The sequence below is a fragment of the Mytilus californianus genome, unplaced genomic scaffold (assembly GCF_021869535.1).
Source record: "Mytilus californianus isolate M0D057914Y unplaced genomic scaffold, xbMytCali1.0.p SCAF_7, whole genome shotgun sequence".
In the NCBI taxonomy this organism is placed as follows: Eukaryota; Metazoa; Mollusca; class Bivalvia; order Mytilida; family Mytilidae; genus Mytilus; species Mytilus californianus.
In genome coordinates this window covers 32,964,437-32,988,559 of record NW_026262723.1, presented here as the reverse complement: position 1 = coordinate 32,988,559, position 24,123 = coordinate 32,964,437, and the positions used below count along the sequence as shown (strand labels likewise).

At 31.9% G+C, this 24,123-nt stretch overlaps 2 protein-coding genes across 2 annotated transcripts in view; one reads left to right on the top strand and one right to left on the bottom strand.

Moving 5' to 3' along the window:
- The window catches only part of LOC127708928 (uncharacterized), a 58,097-nt gene that overhangs the window by 24,220 nt on the left and 9,754 nt on the right, over window positions 1-24,123 (top strand). The gene's annotated exons all lie outside the window — the stretch shown is intronic.
- On the bottom strand, window positions 825-23,566 carry LOC127708930 (uncharacterized). The gene is made up of 6 exons (XM_052214120.1): window positions 23,435-23,566; window positions 22,160-22,559; window positions 7,554-7,724; window positions 6,294-6,378; window positions 2,769-2,900; window positions 825-1,030 (listed from the first exon to the last, which is right to left on the bottom strand). The coding sequence occupies exons 2-6, from the start codon at window positions 22,543-22,545 to the stop codon at window positions 977-979; spliced, it is 828 nt and encodes a 275-aa protein (XP_052070080.1). The 5' UTR covers window positions 22,546-22,559; window positions 23,435-23,566; the 3' UTR covers window positions 825-976.

Below are 24,123 nucleotides of genomic sequence, written 5' to 3'. Positions count from 1 at the left end.
TTTTATCAAGGGTTGTTTCAAAGGGTTAGATTTTTAGATAGGCAGAACCAATTTTTCTACAGAATTATAGCATATAAATATCAAATTTTCAGTCTTTAACCAGATATACAGTCTATTCCTCTTTTTCAGAAAAAAACTTCTTGAACACATTTGCCGTTTTCCCTTTCAAACCATGTTCCTGCATGATGGATTTTACACCATCTTCATTGTTTCTTTTGTAAGCAAGCTCCAAGTGATGAAGGCTGAGACCTGTGCAGGAAAGTTTCCTTGCAGTGTCTTTTGAAATAACTTTTTTAACAATGACACTAGAAAAACCCTCTACAATTGACAAATAATTAAACGGAAATAAATCCTTTGCAGAACATGTCTGTTTCAGTTTAAGATGGAACAGTTTGTATAAACTTCTTACATCCTCCTCAGAATTATGAGCATCATAAACAATCTCCAGAAACTTTTGAACTAATGTTTGTTGCTTATAATTTTGAACATCAGCTTTTGGTATTTCACGCTTTGCAATTTTCAAAGTGTCAATGCATCCATAAATAAGGTTATCAAAAGAACTCAGCAGATTAAACTCTTGCAACAAATTTCTTAGTACAGGCACATATGAATGGATGTTATGACCAACAAGCACAGGACGAGATTTTTTCTGTATCATTTCAATTAGTTGAAGTAAGGCTTTTCTTATACATACGCTTTCAACTGGAACACCATGGCAATACATTTGGTTTCTCTCAAAAGAGAAAGTAATGCCGGTAACATCACTGGCCTTTGATGAAATAGGTTGTCGTGGAGACACATAAAGATTTAGCATGTTGGTCCCATCATATGCTGATATTTGTGTTATATCAGAGGTTCTTGATAACCCAGTTGTTTCTAAATCAAACACGACATATTCGTCTATGCCTTCCAAAGAATATTTAGTTGGAATCTTTTCAATGTCTCTTACCGACACATTTTCTTCAATTTGTGGTTGTTATGTTTCTCCTTCTATAACTGCTGCTTTAATTTGTTGAAAAGTTTTCTTATGCTACAAAAAGACAAAAAGAAAATATTCAGAAAAATCTTTTGTTTATACCTTATTGTGTTGTTACATGTATATTGTAAAATAAAGGGAATATAACTCTTTATAACCATATATTTCTTTCTTGTTTTCTCTCTATTTTTGGCCGAATTGCAATTCATATTGTCTTTGGCAATTTATATTATAGTTTACCGATTTAACAATTTAACATAATTCATGTAAGTTTCACCATGTCCCTGTGCTTATCAATATGTTGGTCTTCTAGTCCAGTCAAACTAATTGCAACAGAAAATGTTTAAGTTCTAATCTATAGCATTAAGCCCTAAATATACACAGAAAAAAGTCCCATAAAATCTAACTTGAGGAAAACTCAAAATCAGCATTTTTTTAAATTTCCTATGGAAATTAGCATTGGAAGGGGAGATAACTCCGCAAAAATGAGTCTTCTTTTGTCAGTTTTTGGTTGATTTTTATTAAAATCTATGTAAAGGATGATACTTAGATGGGGTTATAAGTTTATATTTGACTATATTATATAATCTTCTGCTCATGAAATGTACAAAACCGAAGTGTTATGGGTATTTTTATTTTTTTTGGTGCATTTTTCATTAAAGAAATCGCAAATTTGTTGCTTTGTGACCATTTTGAAAAAAAAATGTGAAAATTTGGTATTGTTTATATCTGTATATTATATTTGTTCAGCATCTACCTTGTTTAAAGAAAATTTAATCAACAAAAAGAAGAATGTATGCTTAATTATTTTTATCAAATTTGATATTCTTTACCTTGACATGTTGAAAAATTCAATAAATGGTCAACTAATGAATTATGAAATCTAGATTGTAGCTTGATAAAAGATATGAAAACACCTTTAGAGTTGTTTGTTATGTATACTCTAAAGACGGCTAAAATATCAAGAATCAATACATTTTGTTGAATAGAAGCGGTAAAGTTATAATTTTGTATCAATTTTCATTGATATTTCTGCCTTTTTTGCAGAGTTATCTCCCTTTTCAATGCAAATCTCCATAGGAATTTTAAATCGTGATTTTTTTAGTCTTCCTTTAGTAAGATTTTATGAGACTGTTTCCTGTGTATATTTTGGGTATAATGCTGAAGATTAAAACTTAAAAATCTTCAGTTGCAATTACTTTAAGGTTAGGGTCAAATTTATGCTAGATTGACTGGACTATTCTGTATTTTTAAAGTTGTGGTGTAATTATTCTTGAGATAACTTCTCTTATATATGCCACATCATGCTTTCAATTGTAAGACAGTTGATATACTAAAATCTAAATAAGACACACACCACCTATTCTTGGCCCTCGTTCCTATCCTCATTGAAATTTTCACTTCAAAACATTTCATGGAAGCGAGATCAATAGACCTGTATTTATACAGCAGAGGGTACTGCACTGGTTAATAGAATTTTGGATACACCTAACAAGGCACTTCATATCTGAGAAACAGGCTAAATATGCCTCCAATTTTAGAATTCAATCATATATTTCTGTATTATTAAAAATTATCACTAAATTGCAGTGAGGTGAGACTTATATATTTCTTCCTGTTGAGGCTTTAATGTGACTTTGAGATGAAGAACCTCAATAAAAGAGCTGTTCCTTTTCTTTTTGTGTGTTTTTTGTTCATTGTTGTTGTACATGTACTGGATACCCCATATCCTTTGTTTTTTCTATTATATGGCTGTCACTAAATTGACTAATTATATGCCATGAAGTTTTACCTTTCTTTTAAATCTGTCACGTTTGAAATGAACTGAGGAGCTATTCTTCTTTTGCCAGAGTCTCTTTCTGTCAATCCTCTGTCCAACTCTAACAGAAATTGTGCCTGGTGACAGCAATGCTTTCTTGTTAACCTAAAACAAGGTAAACTAGTGAGAAATGTTTTAGATGACAAAAAACATAACCCTTCCCTTTAAAATTCTATATTCGACCTTTGGATAAGGTCACATGAAGGTCAACCACACACTGCTTTATATTCAAACAATTAAAAACCAAATTAACATCATTTATGGTGTGGACAAGTATTGCTGAGAAAAAGTTGATTAAAAAAATACAATTAAGTCCAATTTGAACTTGATCACCTTTGTAAGGTCATTCACCTTTGTATATAATTTGACAACAAGAGGCTGTCAGAGTGACAGCAAACCGGATTTTCCTGCAGAGGTCGAACCCTGAACAGTTGAGCAAGTATGGACACCACATTTAAGCTTAAAACAGCTCTGAATTTGGATTGTGATTGAATATTTGACACAGCATAGGTTTGTGACACAAAAAGAATGTGGTTTAAGAACTGAAATACTTGAAATTGGACATTTAAATACCTATTATGGTCCAATAGCAAAAATCTAAGTACATTTTAGAATCAGCATATCAAAGAACCCCAAGAATTCAATTTTTGATGAAATCAGACAAAAGCTTAATTTAAGACCCTTTGGACCTCAATGTGGACCAACTTGATAAAGGAGTCCACAATCCAAAATCTCTCAATACATGCTAGATTCAGCATTTCAAAGAACCCCATAAATAATTTTTTTGTTGAATCAAACAAAGTTTAATTTTGGGCCCTGATTTGGACCAACTTGAAAACTGGGCCCAAAAATCTAATATTTAAATACAGGTTTAGATTCAGCATTTGAAAGAACCCTATATATATTTAATTTATGTTGAAATGAAACACAGGTTAATTTTATCCATAATGTTTTCTGTGCAAAGGGAAATAACTCAAACTGGATAAATAGTTCTCTAAAATAAGATATGATGCAATTTTTCAAATTATAATCAATAATATAATAACAACAACCAGTGATGACTAAGTTCTCTAAAATTAGATATCATTTATCACTCAAACATTGCTAGAATCAGCATATCAAAGAACCAAAGAATTCAATTTTTGATGAAATTAACCAAAAGTGTTATTTATAATTAGGACCCTTTGGACCTCAATGTGGTATTATCTTATTAATAATGAAAAGAAATACAGGTTTAGATTAAGCATTTCAAAGAACCCTATACATATTCAATTTATGTTGAAATCAAACACAGTTTAATTTTGGACCCCAATTTGGACCAGCTTGAAAACTGGGCCCAAAATCAGAAATCTAAATATATGTTTATTAATAGACAATATAAGCTAAGTTTTTAAAGGAGTTTACTCCATCAAAAAAAATAATATATATAGCATTCAGAAAATTAGTTTTTACAGAATAACAAACAAACTTGCCACAAAATTTTACAAACAATTTACCAAAGAAAAGAAGAAAAAAATCCAAAATTTTATTTATCATTAATACAATTTCATTTCAAAATCTATAAAACTTATCAGTAACAAGAAATAATTGTAACAGAATGCTGTTACGAAGTCTCCCAAACAAAGCTCCAATAATTCGTCATTCCCATTGTCCCTTGACATTGGGCAATGTCCAGTACAAATTGGTTTATGATATGCATTAGTGACGCCTATGGATTGACCCTGTATGTCATTCAAATCTTCTTGAAATTAAGAACAGGAATTTATTTTTTATGGTTTAGGGGTGGAGATCTTAAACAGGAGGGGGTGGGGGTGACCCCAGGGGACTCGCCTTATATTTCATTTGATTTGTTTTATTGTCCCATTCAAGAATATATATGGTTTAGGGGTGGGGATCTCGATGGTTTACAAGTTCTTAAACAGGATGGGGTCGGGTGACCCCAGGGGACTCGCCTTTTATTTCATTAGATTTGTTTTATTGTCCCATTCAAGAATATATATGGTTTAGGGGAGGGGATCTCGACTGTTTACAAGTTATCAAAAAGAAGGGGGGTGGGGGTGACCCCTATGGACTTCCCCTATATATCATTTGATTTGTTTTATTGTCCAATTCTAGAATATATATGGTTTAGGGGTAGGGATCTTGACCATTTACAAGTTCTTAAACAGGAGGGGGTGGGGGTGACCCCAGGGGACTCGGCTTATATTTCATTTGATTTGTTTTATTGTCCCATTCAAGAAGATATATGGTTTCGGGGTGGGGATCTTGACCGTTTACAAGTTTTCAAAAAGAAGGGGGTGGGGGTTTCCGCATGGGGATCTTGACCGTTTACAAGTTTTCAAAAAGAAAGGGGGTGAGGGTTACCCCAGGGGATTTCATCTCAATTTCATTTGATTTGTTTTATTGTCCCATTCAAGAATATATATGGTTTAGGGGTGGGGATCTCGACTATTTACAAGTTATCAAAAAGAAGGGGGGTGGGGGTGACCCCCATGGACTTCCCCTATATATCATTTGATTTGTTTTATTGTCCCATTCAAGAATATATATGGTTTAGGGGTGGGGATCTCGACAGTTTACAAATTCTTAAACAGGATGGGGTGGGGTGACCCCAGGGGACTCGCCTTTTATTTCATTTGATTTGTTTTATTGTCCCATACAAGAATATATATGGTTTAGGGGTGGCGATATCAACCGTTTACAGGATAAAAGCACATTCTCAAATTGAAAGGGGGTGGGGGTAAGAATATATATGGTTCAGGGATACTTAATTATCTACAAAATGTCTAATAATGAACAGTAAATTTAAAATTTCATTTATACAGTCCTACTAGTAAATTTCAAACTTTTTATATACAGTCCTACATATCTTATCAGGAAACAGAAAATTTTCAAATAAATCTGTCACTCCAATGATATTATATGTTAAGATATAACCCAGATCTAATTAATAATTAATAATGTAATTAACTTCAAAATGTCTAATAATATAGCTTATCATCATTACCACTTAGGAAATAGATAATTTTCAAATAAATCTGTCACTCCAATTTTTATTGTGAGATAAGACATTATGCTTAGTCATAAAAAAGATAACAAGAGTAAAATATTTAAAAATTCCACTTTTGGATATTAAAAATGGCAATAACTCACAAAGGAGATATACTTATATCTTGAAAATTGAACTAGACCTTCATTAAGTCCCAGGAAACAACATATTTAAATTTGAAAAAAATTTGTTAAAGCGTTTTCATGTTATTGTGCTGACACTGTTTGGCAGCCGCCCGTAGGCCCGCCCAGCCGTCCGCTGTACATCACCATTTTAATAACCAATATTTCCTTCCAAAATCAGGTTAAAAATCACTGTATCAGTTTTCAAATTATTGTTTAGAAACCTAAAATGACAGGTCACAAACATTATACTATGTTTATGTTACATGGGGTAAAATAAAACAGGAAATACACAGTATTTATAATATATAAGCTGTAACACAATACCTTGTTAACCCAGGTATAACCTTCATTCTTCTGAAGAACTGCAGCTGAAACTCTTGCTTTTAATGAGCTGGTTCCACCATATGATCTACAAAAAGAAATTTCACAGTTAATATTGTAAAGCAGCTGTCAGAAGATTAAACTAGCTAAAATTATTATAAAACTGTTTCAGGGGGAATAACTATTCAAACATTTTTGAATTGTTCACTTTTGTTTCATAAGATCTCATATTAGTTTTTAAAATTTTGAAATTATATCTTTAAAAGTTTTGGAGTTGAATCACAAAACCTTTGCCACCTGTCGTCTCCTAGGCCTGCCCCCCTCATATCAAACATTTAATTTTATAAAGTGAAACTTAAGGTAGATCATAGGTATATATTTCCTCAGATAGAATTTTTTTATACTTTGCCAAAATAAAGATTTTTCTATGCCTTTTCCAAAAATATAATAAAAAGTATGGGTCACCGTGCTATTTTTCAAGCTACGGGTCGTACGAAATTGCACAAATTTGCTTAGATTGTTCATGAAAAAACACATTTTTGTGCATAAAAAGAAATCTATGAGATAGAATTTTGAAATAAAATATGAAAAGATAGGTTTTATTATATGCTTTAAGAAAATAAAAAGAAAAAATGGTGTCACCGAACTTGTTTTCTTGCTACAAGTAAAAAATTAAAATTTCCCTATCAGTCCAGTATAAATTTTTTACTAAAAGAGTTATCTCCCCTTAAATGGCCAAGTTGAAAAAATGATTCTAAAAACACATTTATTTGGTATTTATTTAAACATTTTGGATAATGCAATAAATCACCAAGTTTTCTTTCATCAAATAAACAGTCTAACCTATAAATTGCCTATTTGTCTCCAAATTTGTAGATTTAGGCAAAGATCTAGACCGATTGTGTACTGCGATTGTACAATCCAAGATGGCGGTATACCATGAATCTACCTTAAATTCATGTTAAACCGTTTGCACTGTTGGTTATTTTTTGTTTATACAGTGATATCAAAATGAAGGATTGTTTTTTTAGAATATGCTAATGATCATAGTTTAAAAAAAGAATTCTGCTAAGTCAGTTTTCAGAGAAAAAAATTCTGAAATAGTCAATTTTCTAATGACAGATAAACAGCAATCATCTCCCTTTGAAATTGAAAGAATTCTATTTTGTATTGCTATGTTTATATTCATTTTCTTTGTGTTTGATGTTGGAATCATTTTGGGATGTTACTGAAAGGTTATAATCAATGTTTTTAGTTACTGACCTATTTTTTGGAGCCTTGCTTGTAACTATATTGTTGAAGTTTTCATTGTTCTGTGTTGAGCCTAAATCTACAAGTTGGCTTGATCTTTTCTTTTGATTTTCTGTCACTGTCTCTAACTGCTTACGCAGGTTCTCATTTGTCAATGGTTCACCTTTTGGGAGATGTTTATATCTGAAATGATATCAAAGAAAATAGTTGAAATGTCATACATTATATGAATGTTGATTTATGGCAATGTTTCAAATTGATCTATACTGTACAATTTTATTTACCTGTCCATTTAGTTAAATAGCTTGCTTGAATATTCCTAAAGAGGCTTAACTGTGTTATTCATTATGTATTGGAATGCATTTTTTTTTATAACAAGGATTTTGATTGGACAACATCACACATATCTTCAGGGGGTAAAACTGATGATGTACCTGTTGGATGAAGTTTTTTGCGCTGTGCCACAGATGACATTTCCAAAATATAAAAACAACAAGAATGTGTCCCAAGTACATGGATGCCCCATCCGCACTATCATTTTCTATGTTCAGTGGACCGTGAAAATGGGACAAAATCTCTAATTTGGCATTAAAATTAGAAGGATCATATCATAGGGAACATGTGTACTAAGTTTCAAGTTGATTGGACTTCAACTTCATCAAAAACTACCTCAACCAAAAACTTTAACCTGAAGCGGGACAGACGAACGGACTGATGAACGAACCGACATATGGACGAACGGACGCACAGACAGACCAGAAAACATAATGCCCATAAATGGGGCATAAAAATTTATTGAGAAAATAAGACTTGTGCATAACAATAACTGTGTTGTATTTGAATATTTGCTGATGGTTTTATTGTCGAGCCTTCGACTTTTGTCGAAAAAGCGAGACATAGCGATCCTACATTCCGTCGGTGTCGTCATCGTCGTTGTCGTCGGCGGCGTCCACAAATATTCACTCTGTGGTTAAAGTTTTTGAAATTTTAATAACTTTCTTAAACTATCCTGGATTTCTACCAAACTTGGACAGAAGCTTGTTTATGATCATAAGATAATATTCAAAAGTAAATTTTGTATAAAAAAAATTCCATTTTTTCTGTATTTTACTTATAAATGGACTTAGCTTTTCTGCCAAGAAACATTACATTCACTCTGTGGTTAAAGTTTTTGAAATTTTAATAACTTTCTTAAACTATCCTGGATTTCTACCAAACTTGGACAGAAGCTTGTTTATGATCATAAGATAATATTCAAAAAACATGTTCTTGGATTAATTTGCACTTCTCATGAGTGCAAATTGGAACCACACTTTTTTTAACGATAGAATCTTCAAATTTGGCAATAATGTACCTCTGGGGTTAGGTAACACAATGCAAAAAAAAATTTGGTGTGGCTCGCCTGGTTCGGCGACTGGAGTGAAAACAGTGACAAAATCCTGTAGGATATTTTTTTCTCCCATAGGATTTTTTAAAATCCTACAGGATTTTGAGAAATCCTATAGGATAAAGTCATAATCCTATAGGATATTTTTAATATCCTAAAGGATATTTAAATCCTATGGGATTTATAATCCCTTAGGAAAATAAAAATACCCTACAGGATATATTTTCTCCCTTAGGACTAAAAAAATCCCTTAGGAGAAATAAAAGCATTTCCTACAGGATATTTTTCATCCTATAGGATATTTGTCTACTAAAATAATCCTGTGGGATAAAAAATATCCGATAGGATTAATAAAAATCCTAAGGGATTTCATTACAGAAAAAATATCCTGTGGGATAAAAAAAAATCCTAAGGGTTAAAAATAAATCCTTAGGGAGAATAAAAATCCTATGGGAGATTGAAGCAAATCATAAGAGAGAAAAAGATCCTATGGGAAAAAGAAATCTCCTGTGGGAGAAATAAATATCCTATGGGAGAAATAAATATCCTACGGGAGAAATAAATATCCTATGGGAGAAAAATCTATTTGGGAACAAAACCAAAGAAAAGAGAATAATTTTTATATGTTCTGCTACTAAGTAAAGGTATTATTGTATTTGACCAAATATCCCAGATTTCATTGTTCAAGAAATGTAAATTTTACTACCAATGACACAAATTCCCGATTAGATTCTTTATTAAGAAACCTAACCCCAGAGGTACAAGCCTGGATCTTGCATGTCAGTTACTGCTACTGGTCCTTTGTTATTTTATGTTTATTATTGCCATTTGTATAGTTTCTTCTCTTACCTATTCTAAAATCGGACTACGACTTCTTTTAAATTGAGTTTTACCCTGTTTTATGCAGTGTGGTTGTTAATTCCTCATTTTCTACAGGTATAGGGGGCAGGTTGAGATAGCAAAAGTCATAAATAACATTTTGTCGCCTGTCCCAAAGGCAAAGCAGAAACCTTTATCCTTTGTTAATCTCGTGTGCTTTTGCTTTTTTAATTTAAGTTCAAAAGCATGTTTTTGGTGTTTAGTGTAGCAACCATTTTGTTGAACTAGTATACATTATTGTTAAGTGACCAATAGAGGCCCACCTCCATGTGAGGGACTTTCTCTCTGCGTAGAGGACCCATTTTGAACCCATCAGGGCACCTTACTCAACCCTGTTGTTATACTGAGACAAGACTGTGACATGACCATCTAAACCAAAACTTAATCTGTGAAAAAAATCAGAAGCAAATTCAAACAACACATGGTGTTAAGGCTAAAAATATCGCCAGCTCTTTATTGAAAGTAAGGGCAAGTCGGATATATGCGTCCAACAGATCTATCCAAATAGGAGTTCATTGACTGACAGACAGACAGACTTTGTCGTTTCTATAATCATGTAATGATGATCTCAATATGTTTTTAACAAAATTTCTTATGAATACAATGTGCAATAGTATTTTAGCATTTTTCAAATTTAATGTACATGTATAATTGGTTAAAAAGTAGTACTGTAAAACATGTGCAAAACAGGCTCATTCTACTATTACATAAGCAAAGACTTTGAAAATCGTATATAAGTGGGTTTTTTTTATTATGAATAGGTAGCATTCCATGAAGATTTATTTTAGGTGGAGATGCCTGAATAGTTTTGCCAGTTACTATATTTCTTCGATTTTGTCCTCAATATACATGTAGTACTTGCAACTGAACATTTACATTAACTAACAACAATAAATTCTTCAACAGAATTTGATAACCCAAATTTTGTGAAACTAAAAACTAGATGTTCTAAAGAGAGTGTGTTGTTCACCTAGGTCTATGTGCATCTTCGACAACGGATACACCAACACGTTAGACTAGAATATTATTCGTGACTAAAATCTTTTCTTTATTTTTTAAATTATATTGCTGATAATTACACAAAAAAATGTATTTACTTGTCGATCATTGGTTTATACAGATAGAAAGTTAATGAATAGAAAAATAAAAAAATGACTGGTGATGCTTTACAAACGTGATAATTTCTGAGACATGGTACATTCTGTATAGGAAGTGATTTACTTTGACATTTTCGGGTATTACAGCGGAGTTACATGTATATTACCTGTATATGACCTGTATATGGTAAGGTACTCTCCAATGAAGTCTCACGTATATACTGGTTTATATTTATATTTGTGTTCAGTATCTATTCATGATAATAAGGTTGTATAACATTCAGCATTCTTCGTGTTCTGTATTCCAAATTCACATTTAAGAATCAGACCGAATGTCAATGAGGATATGTTATTGTTGAAGGAAACATATTGACTATCAAATTGATTTGAATTTTCGGTGTTTTTTTTACTACGTATTAAACAGAGACGTATATATGTCTCTGGTATTAAATCATTGAAATTTAGAAAATTCAATACGGCTTGTCCACTAAGAACTGTAGCCGATATTAGGGAGTATTCTATGAATTTCATGGATGTAATAAATTGGGGTTTTTTTCAGTTAAGTAATATAAGTTGCGAAAAAAAACTAGTCAGAATTCCCCTCACCTAAAACCCCTCTTAAATCATAAATGGTCATGCTTTCAAATCGAGAGAGTTTCTTTGACATGGTACATTCTGCATAGGTAGTGATTTACCTTGACATTTCCGGTTGTTACAGAGCTATATGCATGTTACCTATAGATGATAAAATGCCGCCCCATGAGGTCTTACGTATAAAGGTTCACGTTAATAATGGTGCTCAACACTTCTTTTTTTATTCAAGTTATTTTTCTCTCCTGTAAACAGCCAAACTCTTATTATAACACTTGATTATTGGTGTACCCAAGATTATTTCTTCGTTTTTAAACTAATTAAATAGAAAAATCATTTTGCTTTTAATAACTTCTTCTTTAGATTTATAAATTTAAACATTATTTATCATTCTTATAACATCGGATTTATCCATCCTACATGTATATGAAATACATGTTCAAAATCATTATTTGGTAAACAACGGACCTAACCCTAAATATAATTTAATATTCCACGGCGATCTATTTGTAGTTGCCACCTCCTTTAATATGTATTTTAACTTTGTCTATTAAACTCGACCTTCTATCTTATGGTCCATTCGAACTGACAGTCACACCTGACACGTGTGGCCTAGAGGCCCGTCTAATTTCCGATCTGTTAATTACCTTATACCTTGTTACAAGCCTTCCACGAGTATTGTCAGAGAATAATACACACATCGCATATACATAGTCCGAGCGTAGAGAGTAAAAGGTCAATAAGCGTACACCTATATATTGTCTTTACAGTTTAAATTATTTACTTTACTTTAAATATTTAAAAAAATATAAAAGATTTAAGTTTTGTGCTGTAAATAAAATTAATTGAAACGGAAACATTAAATATCGACAATTATATCTCATGAATGTAAAAAGTAGCGTCTGACAGTTCATTTTATTTCTAATAGCTTGGGATCCTGGCTCACTGCTCGACAGTAAACGGTTCGCCAGTAGACGAAGTATTATATTCGGTCAGGATATCATGCTAATTTTCTTACTATCGGATGGTAATTAGTTATCAAAATTAATCATCGGCGCGCTTATAATTACGTTAAAATATGATTAAAGACCAAGGACCTGTTTATCGAAAATTTCCTAAGAATTTCTTAGGACAGATTTTAGGATAAAGTTAGGCCCGTCTTAAGAGATGTCTCAGCATGCACTTCGAAGCTATCTTAGGATTATCTTAGCTAGGATGTCCTAACCTAAGACTTTAAATGATTGTACTTTAAATACAGACATGCAATACCAGGCCCAGTTTCACAAAGCTGTCTTAGGACATATCTTCGTCGAATGTAGGACAGAAAGTCACAGGACAAAAAGTCACAGACAAAAAGTCACAATTTAGTTTTGAGATGATGGTAGTTCCTTGAAATTGAAAACACTTATTTAAAAAATAACATTTTTGTATTTTTCTTGAACATTTAATATAAACATCAACTTTGTAATTAAGATTTAGTACACTTGGAATTGATAGTAAATGGCAAATACAAGTTATTTGTAGTATATTTATGTTCTTATAATACAGAAAAAAAAATAATTGAAATTAACAGAAAACAAGAATTAAACGGATTTTGGAAAAAAGGGCCCGGGGAGTGCCAAAAAAATATTGTCCTGTCCCCATGTCAAGTACATATGGTTTTAGCTAGGATTTTGAGGGCTTAAGTCTCTTTACCCGATATGGAAATCAACATTATTTGGGGCAACAGTAGAGGACAAAGGACGTATATTACTAGCTATACATATGCCCAAATCCTTCAAGGATCTTTGAGGGCCTTATGAATGCTACAAATGTAGGCAGTTGTTACATGATGTGATGCTTAAATATGAAGATAAGAACAAGGGTCCGGAAATCTAGTTCACAATTTCACTTCACCTTAGTTATTTTCAGGGGACATTCCTGATCAACAAAAGTTAAACCAGGAATCACGGCATAAAGGAACGACTATTTAACTTCAAAAGGAACAGGATGGTGTTGTGTTTTCTTCGTAAAAAATATATTCTGATCCCCAATTTAATGCAAAACAATATTGTGGCCAGGAGGTGAAAAAAAAAATATTCTGGATCCAGATTATTCCCATAACTTATAGTGATAACTTTTGAAAAATAATTTGATCGATAGCATTAAAAAACTAAAAAAATCTTAATCAGACAAAAAAATCATGATCCCCTCCCTACCTTTGAAGTTAAAAAGTTGCTCTCTTGATGAAATTGTAACAACTATATCACGATTAAATCGATATTTGGAATTCATTTTTTTAAACTTGGAACGATTCATTAAAATGACAGTATATTTAAATTCATCAAGAATAGATTACGTTTACCTTCGATTTTTAAACGAGATGAAATCAGGCAGTGATAGAGGATAACAAATTTAGAAAGAATCCAGATTCAAATACAGATTGGTGTTTAACAAAAAGGCGGGAAATTATCAATTTTTAAATTAAGTTGCTCAGTAAGAAATATATTTGTGTCTCTCGTTAAATTCTATACTAAATGATTTCGTATTTTACGTTTTAGTGTCTATTAAATTTTTAAGAATACGTTCCCGCATGCGTAGAACATGATAAAGAAAGCACCTGTTTGACTCGTGAAATTTTTTTTAAACGCTTTAAAGTTTCATCTTTGTGATCGAAACTGTCGAAAGAAAATTATCTAAAATGTGACGCAAATACAAGGGACCAGATGATATGATTTAATTGGCACAAAGGATATGAAATATAGAAGTAGACTTTTTTTTAAATAAATAATTCAACATTTGATAATTACATCTTTAAAAACTACGATTTTATTTAATGTTTTATCGACACGTGCCACATTCAATATTGATTTCCACCTGTGTAATCGATTGAAATTCATGATCATTCAACCAGGAACAGTTCATTACGCACGTGTCTACATACAGTTTGAGCATGTATATGTTATTTCAGCATGTTCTAGTTGGTTTTTTTTATCACGTGTTTTGTATTTGGTTTATAAAAGAAAATTATGAATAAGGTCAAACGAAAATATAAACAAAATACTCTATTTATCATAAAAAGCTTCACAAATTCCACAAAAGGTTTGACAAACTTTTGACTTTATACTTTTCTTAATAATGTAAATTTAAACTGCAAATGAAAAAAAAATGAATCCATTTTTCGGTAAAATATGGACAAACGAAATTGTAAAAATATCTTTGATCTTTAAAATTTATAAATATATATTGATTCTAGTTTATAAATCAAAGGCGATCCCCTATAACAGCAGTATTTGTACTTTAAACTAGTTTGATGTCGCGAAAACCCTCCCCTAACTTTGGGTATTTGTGTAAGAGTACAACCTAAGAAAAACTATAAAAATCAGTGGAAAAGGGCTCCACTCATCATGCATGCCTATTTGCAAAGATGCAAAAAGTTTTAACACTATGAACATTATAATATAAGAAAATGAAAGGATATGGAGTAAATGTACATGGGACAAAATCGCACACAATACATAGAAAACATAGAAAATTATCAATGAACAGGGCTTTTATTCCTGTTCTTCATCTTGACAGTTGATGTAGGGTCTTCAACAATGAACGAATCATTCATGACCTACACACTGCTATGCGGAGTTGTTCTTTTTTTTTAAAGATATTTAGTCAAACAAAATAATTTTTGGTAAACATAAGTTCCTGTAAAAAATGACGGTCTTGTAATCATTTCATTTGTCACATCTTAACTGACACTCTGTTATTTACAACAAAAGATTATAAAGATCACCTGTGGTTGGTGTAGAGGTAAATTCAAGCTAATGCCACATTCAAGATGTTTTTTTCTAACGGTTCATTAAAAAAGAGGGTCTGGAAGGGGTTTACAGAATAGAGAAAATTAAGTAAAAAGTGCCGAATAAAGGCAAATAAATAATGAATACAGAAAACTCGAAAAAAAAAGAATAGAGAATGATGAAGTGCTAATATATAAATAATAAAGAAAAAGACTGGAAACATAATAGAATACAGTGTTGAAGGACCCCCATACAGACCCTCATAAAATTGACACAAATTTCTTACATCTATTTAATTTTCACACCTAACAGTTTCTGGGTATATACACATGGTGGTAACCGTACACCTGTTATGCTTAAGTAGGTTTGGAAATTTTAATCTGGTAATTGAGATTAAATATAAACAGAGACATATATGTCTCTGATATAGATAAAAATATGAAGATGTTGAAAAAATATTTAAACCTTTTTCGCAGACTTTTTCCCAACGTGTACAACTGGATGACATTTTCTAACATATTTGTGACTTTTATCCTAATAATTTCAAATATGTGTGGCTTTTCCCGCATCATACATGTAAATCATGTATAGACATTTTTTTTCCGTTTAAAAAAAAAAATTCTACTCTGATAAACGTTTTTGCATTTAAAACTTGCATTATTATATGGTTGGGAAATATCAGGTTGTTGAAATTTATTAACTCTCTAGAATTTGTAAAGATTAAGAAAAACAATTAGAAGATGCACCTTAAATACTGACTTCGATATATATCTTGACTTGTCAAGAAATCCCCTTTCAAGATATCTAAGTTGTTTCGGAATTGTTGCATGTTGATAAATTTACTTTATGCGTTGTTCATTTTTACGATGATGAAGACAAAAAAATAAAAAAAAAACATTCAATGCATTTTTATACAGTTTCTGTTATGATCTTGGCCTGTTACATATATCTTGCATGAAGACATACTTCTCGTATTACACTGCATGCACGGAGTGTGATACAAAAATGTTTTACGAAAAAAAATTGATTATTAGAAAAATACCCAAATATGATGAATGACAGAAACTGAGAGGAAAATGGAGATAAATTCATTTTTCAGAATTTATTTAAATTCCTTCAAGACTTGTAATACTGGGCTCGTATGCATAAAGCTACTTAAGTTAACTTGAAATGTTTGTTCCGAACGGGCGGATTTTTGTACATGTCATACGATGAATTAGTACTACAATTGGAAATCTTAACTTCAAGTGGTTTTATGCATATCAGCCCTGGACAAGGACAATTTTGAAATAAAATTTTACTGTATGAGATTTGACCATATGAAAATCGTATTTTGATAAGTGCAGCAACAAATACATGTACAGATAAGAATGGGTCGTCGATACAAAACCAATTAAATCTTGCTTCATGAAAATTATGAGAAATTACTTCTTCAAATTTTATTTCTCTTTTCAAACTCGTTTGAGGAATATTTTACTGGACAAGAACGAGTTAATTTTAAATGGGGGAATACATTTTACTTAATGAAATTTGAAATTAGATCGTATGGTTTTTTTCACAAATAGGCTATCGGTAAAAAGATAAAAGCTTTGAAAAATAATTATTTCAGAATTCCACCATTTACAAGAAATGTTCCACTGGACAAGAATGAGTTTTAATGGCGCAACATTTTTTTAAAAAATAAAATTTGCTTATGTAGGCTGTCTATTAATAATGTTCAACTCTATCAGGAGTTTTAAGAAATTTAGGCGGAAAAAAATGTCTAACTTGCGAAGCTTAATTTGATATTCTATTTAACGAAAACAGTGATTCTTTTTTGTAGATTTAGAACTTTGAACACAAACATTTCTATTGAAACTGGTAGATGGCAAAGTAATCAGAGAACATTTTATTTATATCGGTGATATTGTCGACGAGTTTCCTTATGTTTTAGAATGTTCGGCAATAGGCAGAAGTAGACAAACGCTGTTAAAACGGAGTTTTGATCTGCAAGGACGCCACATTTTATAATGAATTCGATCTATATTTTTTATAACCTTTTAAAATGAAATAAATTGAATGGAAAATTTTTCGACTTTGTGAAGATTTCTCAATTGGCTTCAATTATTACAAACAAAACGAAAAGTTAATTTAACATTTTGCAAAAAAAAATATGTTTATTACTTTTCAAAGGAACCCTTTTTAATAGTTTACAAAGTTTACTTGTATGTGTTTATTACCATCACTAATCACAGTGACACTCCTAATTATTAAAGATCAAACGACCTAATCAACACGATAATCGGTATTGGACATGATCATCGGTCGTGCATGACATATCCCAAATAACGGCGCCTGCCGATAAAAACTTAAATAACTTCTCAATTATGGATTGATTTTATCAAAACGAAAAACATAAGATCAAAAATTAAATTACCTATCGAATGCACATCCTAGCTCACTTATTCATCTATTACATGTCCTGGGTGCATTTTTTATGTCCTGAGTGCACTCAGGAGGTCCTGAGCGGTGTTTAGACGTACCGCTAATTAACCCAGCGTTTACCGCTAACATGTTTAACCCCGCCACATTCTGTATGTATGTGCCTGTCCCAAGTCAGGAGCCCGTTTTTCGTTCATTTTTTCTACATAAATTAGGCCGTTAGTTTTTTCGTTTGAATTGTTTTACATTTCGGGGCTTTTTATAGCTGACTATGCGGTATGGGCTTTGATCATTGTTGAAGGCCATAAGGTGACCTATAGTTGTTAACTTCTGTGTCATTTGGTCCTTTGTGGAGAGTTGACTCATTGGTAATCATACCACATCTTTTTTTTTTGTTATTTAGCGTGCATGTCTAATAATACATGTTAGAAGCAGGGGTCCAAAATAGGATCGGGAAAAAAACAGGCAAGTGAAATATCATAATTTCAAACATTTAAAGTGCCTTTGTTTGATTATCTCTGGTTATATCGATAATCTGAAGGTATTAGAGTACAAATCCAGACTTTGCCTACATCAGCTTCATCTGAACTTTGGTGGATTTTAATAGTGTTATAGTTGTCTCATTGTCAATCGAACCGCATCTCCTTATTTTAATTCAGTCCAAAAACTGGAAAATTTTAGCTGCGATAGGCATCTATTTAAAACAAAATACAATAAAGCATTTACTTAAAGAGACCGTTATAGCCTGTTAACTCATTTTCGTTTGTTTTTTTTTTTTTTTTGGGGGGGGGACATTCATATATCGTTGAAAAAAAGGGGTAGTTTGGGGTGGCAATAACTTACCGTAAGGTTTTAATCATGGTTCAACTTTATTATAGAGACTTTTATCCTTGCCAAAGATCAATCTTATCCAAACGGACGTAACTTTTCAGCAAGGTTTACTGTCGAGCGGGAAAAGTCAAGAGATGACAATATTTCTATACTCAAGTCAACCCTTTGGTTTCGAATGAAAAGTGGATAATGGTAAATATTGATGAGACAACAACCCAACGACACAGACAATCCATTCATTTTTTAAATCTCTATCAGTGGAAATCAAAACGGGTACATGAAATAAAAATCAGTACAAGAAATTTCACTATATATTAACGGTAGAGTAGATTATGAACGTGGATCTTTTGTTTTAATCATTAATGCCACTTGCTAAGCAGAGGAACAGCAAGTACACATTTTGACGTCTTTGGATTGACTAGGCCGGGGTTCGAACCCACGACCTCCAGCACTAGAGGCAAAAACACTACCACGAGAAATCCTAAGCTGTCAGAAAAATAGAATATCATACCAAAAAATAAATAATCCAATCTCAAAGAACTCTCCCTTTTACTTAAGCCAGCAAAAAGTATTTAACAAATTGATATCATTGAAAACTTCACTTGAATATCGATGGTCGACTTCAGAGTAGATTGCATGCACGAACGCTTTCTGCACATTAGGTATTCTTGCAGCAATTATTTGAGGGATCCGTGTGTGGTCAGCTGTTGCAAGGCTAAATTTCTGTTTTTATCAATATACCCTCATTTTTCAGTGGCATTCCAAGTTTCATGTCCATCCTCACAGTCGACCTTTTGTTTTTGCTATAAAGGGCCTACCTATTGTACTTATAATTAACGTGTTCTCGTTATGAACATGCATGAAATATTTGCCACAGTACGTAAACCAAACAATATTTATCAAACAACTTCATAAATAATTCCTTGTAAACAGTATACGAAGGCAAGATATTGAACAATGCTATAAAGTAATATTTCCATGAATATGTTTCGATAATTATGGAAACTTTAACGGCCTTTTTTCAGTTATCTCTTTGAAAACCACTACATGGATGAACAGTAATATCTATTTCTTTTTTTAATTTTTTTCTTTCGTTCTTAGATCTACTGTTCACGGTCTATTAATAAGACTGTGTCAATTTATTATGAAACTAAGCCAATGGAAGAATAGATTTTCAAGGGGGGATTTCTTAGTTGAGACGTGTGAAGGACATGACGGAATACTAAAATAAAAGTGTTTATTTTTATGTAATACATTGTATTTCAATTTAAGAACGATTGTCAATCTTGCCAAAATATCTCATATGTACCAGTTTTGAGCAAGCCACTCAAACCTACATAACTTGATCCTAAATATATTACATTTTATAGGCCTTTTCAATACGATTTTATTCATTAAAGTTAACAGGCACAGTTTTGAATTAAGACAAACAAACAAAACAATATTTATAAGATTTCAAGGTCGTCAATAACAAGCATGAAATATTTGCCACTAAACGTTCAGCAAATATCAATGAAATAAAAAATGCATGCATGAAACGGAAATTACCGAAAATAGCCATTGGATATATTGCATTAACGACAACTTTATATGATATTGAAATGTCATTCATTTTGTTTAGTACGATTCACCAATTAGAATGAAAAAATAATGATTAAAAAAAGTAAATCATTTCGGAATCGCTGTGATATGAGACTGCAATCCAACAATACAAGCTAAACAGTTTTTATTGTCTTAATATCTTTCTTATTGATTTGTGATGCTCCTTAGTCTGGATCACACAAATTATTTGCATTGAAATCATAACAGTATTGTATTGTAAACGTTTGTAAAATACCAACAAAACTATCTTAGATGACAAAACGCATCCAATTTTTATCCTATGGGAGAAAAAATAATCCTATAGGACAAAGTTTATCCTAAAGGAGAACAAAGTATCCTACAGGACAAAATTTATCCTAAGGGAGAGAGAAAAAATCCGATAGGAGAAAAATTATCCTATCGGAGAGAAAACATCCCACAGGACAAAATAAATCCCTTAGGAGAAAAAATAATCCTAAGGGACATTTGTTTCTGAGAAAAAGTCGTTCATGATAATCCTATAGGATAAAAAATATCCCATCGGATTTAACACTTTTTTTTGAAAATCCTACAGGATTCTAAATCCCGTAGGATATTAATTTTATCCCATAGGAGATACATTTTCCTATAGGATAAATAAATCCGATAGGATTTAAATATCCCATAGGATATTAAAAATATCCTACGGGATTATGACTTTATCCTATAGGATTTCATAAAATCCTGTGGGATTTTTAAAAATCCTATGGGAGAAAATAATATCCTACAGGATTTTGTCACTGTTTTCACTCTAGTTGCCGAACCAGGCGAGCCACACCAAAATCTTTTCGGTTTTGTTTTACCTATCCCCAGAGGTACATTATTGCCAAATTTGATGATTCTACCGACAAAAAAAGTGTGGTTCCAATTTGCACTCATGAGAAGTGCAAATTAATCCAAGAACATGTTAAAAGTAAATTTTGTAAAAAAAAAAATTCCATTTTTTCTGTATTTTGCTTATAAATGGACTTAGTTTTTCTGCTAAGAAACATTACATTCACTCTGTGGTTAAAGTTTTTGAAATTTTAATAACTTTCTTAAACTATCCTGGATTTCTACCAAACTTGGACAGAAGCTTGTTTATGATCATAAGATAATATTCAAAAGTAAATTTTGTAAAAAAAAAATTCCATTTTTTCTGTATTTTACTTATAAATGGACTTAGGTTTTCTGCCAAGAAACATTACATTCACTCTGTGGTTAAAGTTTTTGAAATTTTAATAACTTTCTTAAACTATCCTGGATTTCTACCAAACTTGGAAAGAACCTTGTTTATGATCAAAAGATAGTATCTAGAAGTAAATTTTGTAAAAAAGTAAAAAATAAATTCCATTTTTTCCATATTTTACTTATAAATGGACTTAGTGTTTCTTCCAGTTAACATTACATACAGTCTGCACTTTAAGTTTTCAAAACATTTATTAGATTCATAAACTATCCTGGATTTTTACCAAACTTGGACAGAAGCTACATACAATCAAAAGATAGTATAGAGAGGAATATTTTTATTAATTTTTTTCCTCATTTTTGTTGAGCCTGCGATTAACAGCAAAAGTAGGCGAGACACTGGGTTCCGCGGAACCCTTACGAATTTTCTTACATTTTTTAGTCACCCGAAAACTCATTTGGTGATAGTAACATCACAGATGGAATAGTCCATTGGCAAGTATTCAAATACAACACAATTATTGTTCAATTCCAGGAAAAAATGTTCTTCAATTAACCATTACAAGTCTTTTTATTGTCTTTAAATTATTTTGGTCCTAATGGTCCTATAATTGTATTTACCTGGAGAAAAACCTTTTGTTTTTGTTTGTTTTATAGAATGAGAGGATGTACTTGTTATATTGTATATTGTTTTTTTTCTGCATTTATATGACAAAATTGGTTGTCAGAATTTAAAATAGCAATAACAGCTCCCAAACTTAACTTTTGTTCTGGCATATATCACTCATAATAAAAATATAAAAAAAAACGTTCATATATATGTATAACATCCTTCAAATTTTAAAAAATTCAAACCTGTATGTTGAGGGTTGCTTGGAATATGTGCACCAATCCCCAGAACAGCCTGAATGGTCTCCAAAGAGGTGTGGAACTATACTGTCTAATCTTTCACAAAGTTCATCCTCCTTTGACTGTTTTGAACTTATAGCATACATATAGCATCTAAGTATGTAAGGAATAACTCCTTTCCCCTTCAGCTCTCTGTACTTATTTGCTGCTGCATACAGTTGTTTCGACAGATTTTTCTTGACATGGTTCTTGTCGTCTCTTTTTTTAATTTTTTCAAATTTTTGCTTCAGACTTGATGTTGTTGTAGAGTCATTATCTGCGTGAATAATGCCAACTGTGCACCCTCTGTCGTCCATCCTTGTAACCATGGATAAAGCCATGTTAGGCTCCATGCCTTTACTTGACCCTGTAACAAAAATGGACATTGTAATTAATACAATTAATTATGTGAGAACTGTTTTGGATGACTGAAACATATTTCATCTCCCTTCTTATAACTTACAAAACTAAATTATTTGACATTGTAGTCTAAGAATAAGGTCATTTAAAGGTCATGGTGGTACACAATACACATACTTGATTTGTAAGCGCATAGCCATAAGGCGGTGTTATGACTATGCAATCATAAACCAAATATCATTGTCCTTTTTTCAAGGACCAAAACAAAAAGTTATGTTTTTGTAACTGTAATAATTAAAACTAGACTCATTGAGATGGAAGCCATCTCTGTGGGCCTCGCTGTGAATAATGTGTGGAAATTTGTTTGTATCTTTACCATTATGGTCATGTGATTGTCAACAGAACCAAAGTTTTTTTACCTTGACCTTTGACCTAGGAAGTTGTACATACATAAAGACACACCCTCTGGTGTTGGTTAATATACATGTTAAGTATAAACTTTGAAATCATAATGGTTCTGAAGATATAGAGCAGACACAATCTTCACCATAGGACATGGGTTGTCAACTGAAACCCAAGTATGAAATCATAATGATTTTCTAGATATAGAGGGGACACAACTTGTTACAGACGGACAGACTGGTTACTATAGGGCAACCTCCATTCGGAAAGATTGCTATAAAAAATTATTTGTTACAAATGTATGTGCTAGCTTTAGCTATAGTTACGACTTGTGATATTCTTATTGTTGTCTGGATGACTAATTTGCATAAACTAAAACAGATTGTGGATATGGTGACGTTTTCACAGAAGGCTGGATTAACCTTAAATCTTTGGATTTTGCTGGAAAAAAACGTTTTAAAAAAATTGTTGTTTGTGTACCTTGCCAATTACTGTTGCATTGATGATTTGGAATTGTTTCCTTTCTTCCCAAATGATGCTGGCATATACTGCAAAGTTTAGTTCTTATATCATAGTCTAGAATTTTCCCTGTCTTTACACCAACTAGACTGGAATGTCTTGAAATATACGAAGTCCGTGTCCTTTTTAGTCACATAAGAAAAGGTCAAAAACAGTTTCTGATAATTATATTCAAAATAGAAAAAAAAGGATAATGTTTGCAAATATAACTTATAAGGTTTATCTATATGACACAGATGCAAATGTGAGTTTTGCTTAGCTTTTTTTGCTGTTTAGCCACAAGTTACAAATAAACCTAAAAATTCCAATGTCAGGTATCTGTTCCAATATCACAATCTACCTTATTACCAAATTTCATTGAAATGAAATAGTAGCTGAGAAATGGACCTTTAATTAGGCCATTAGTTTTCATGTTTGAATTGTTTTACATTGTCATTTCTGGGCCCTAAATAGCTGACAATGCGGTATGGACTTTACTCATTGTTGAAGCTGTACAGTGACCTATAGTTGTTAATTTATGTGTCATTTGGTCTCTTGTGGAGAGTTGTCTCATTGGCAATCATTATGAATCATACCACATCTTCTTTTTTATACTCAACACATTACTGTAGGGTAGTATGGCCTACTTTTTAGTGAACCCCAATGTGCAG

Coding starts and splice junctions, on each gene's coding strand:
- LOC127708930 (XM_052214120.1), bottom strand. CDS start 22,545: ATGGAGCCTAACATGGCTTTATCCATGGTTACAAGGATGGACGACAGA. Junction 6,379..7,553: donor AGCAAGGCTCCAAAAAATAG/GTCAGTAACTAA, acceptor TTCTTTTTGTAG/ATCATATGGTGGAACCAGCT. Junction 2,901..6,293: donor GTTATACCTGGGTTAACAAG/GTATTGTGTTAC, acceptor ACCTTGTTTTAG/GTTAACAAGAAAGCATTGCT.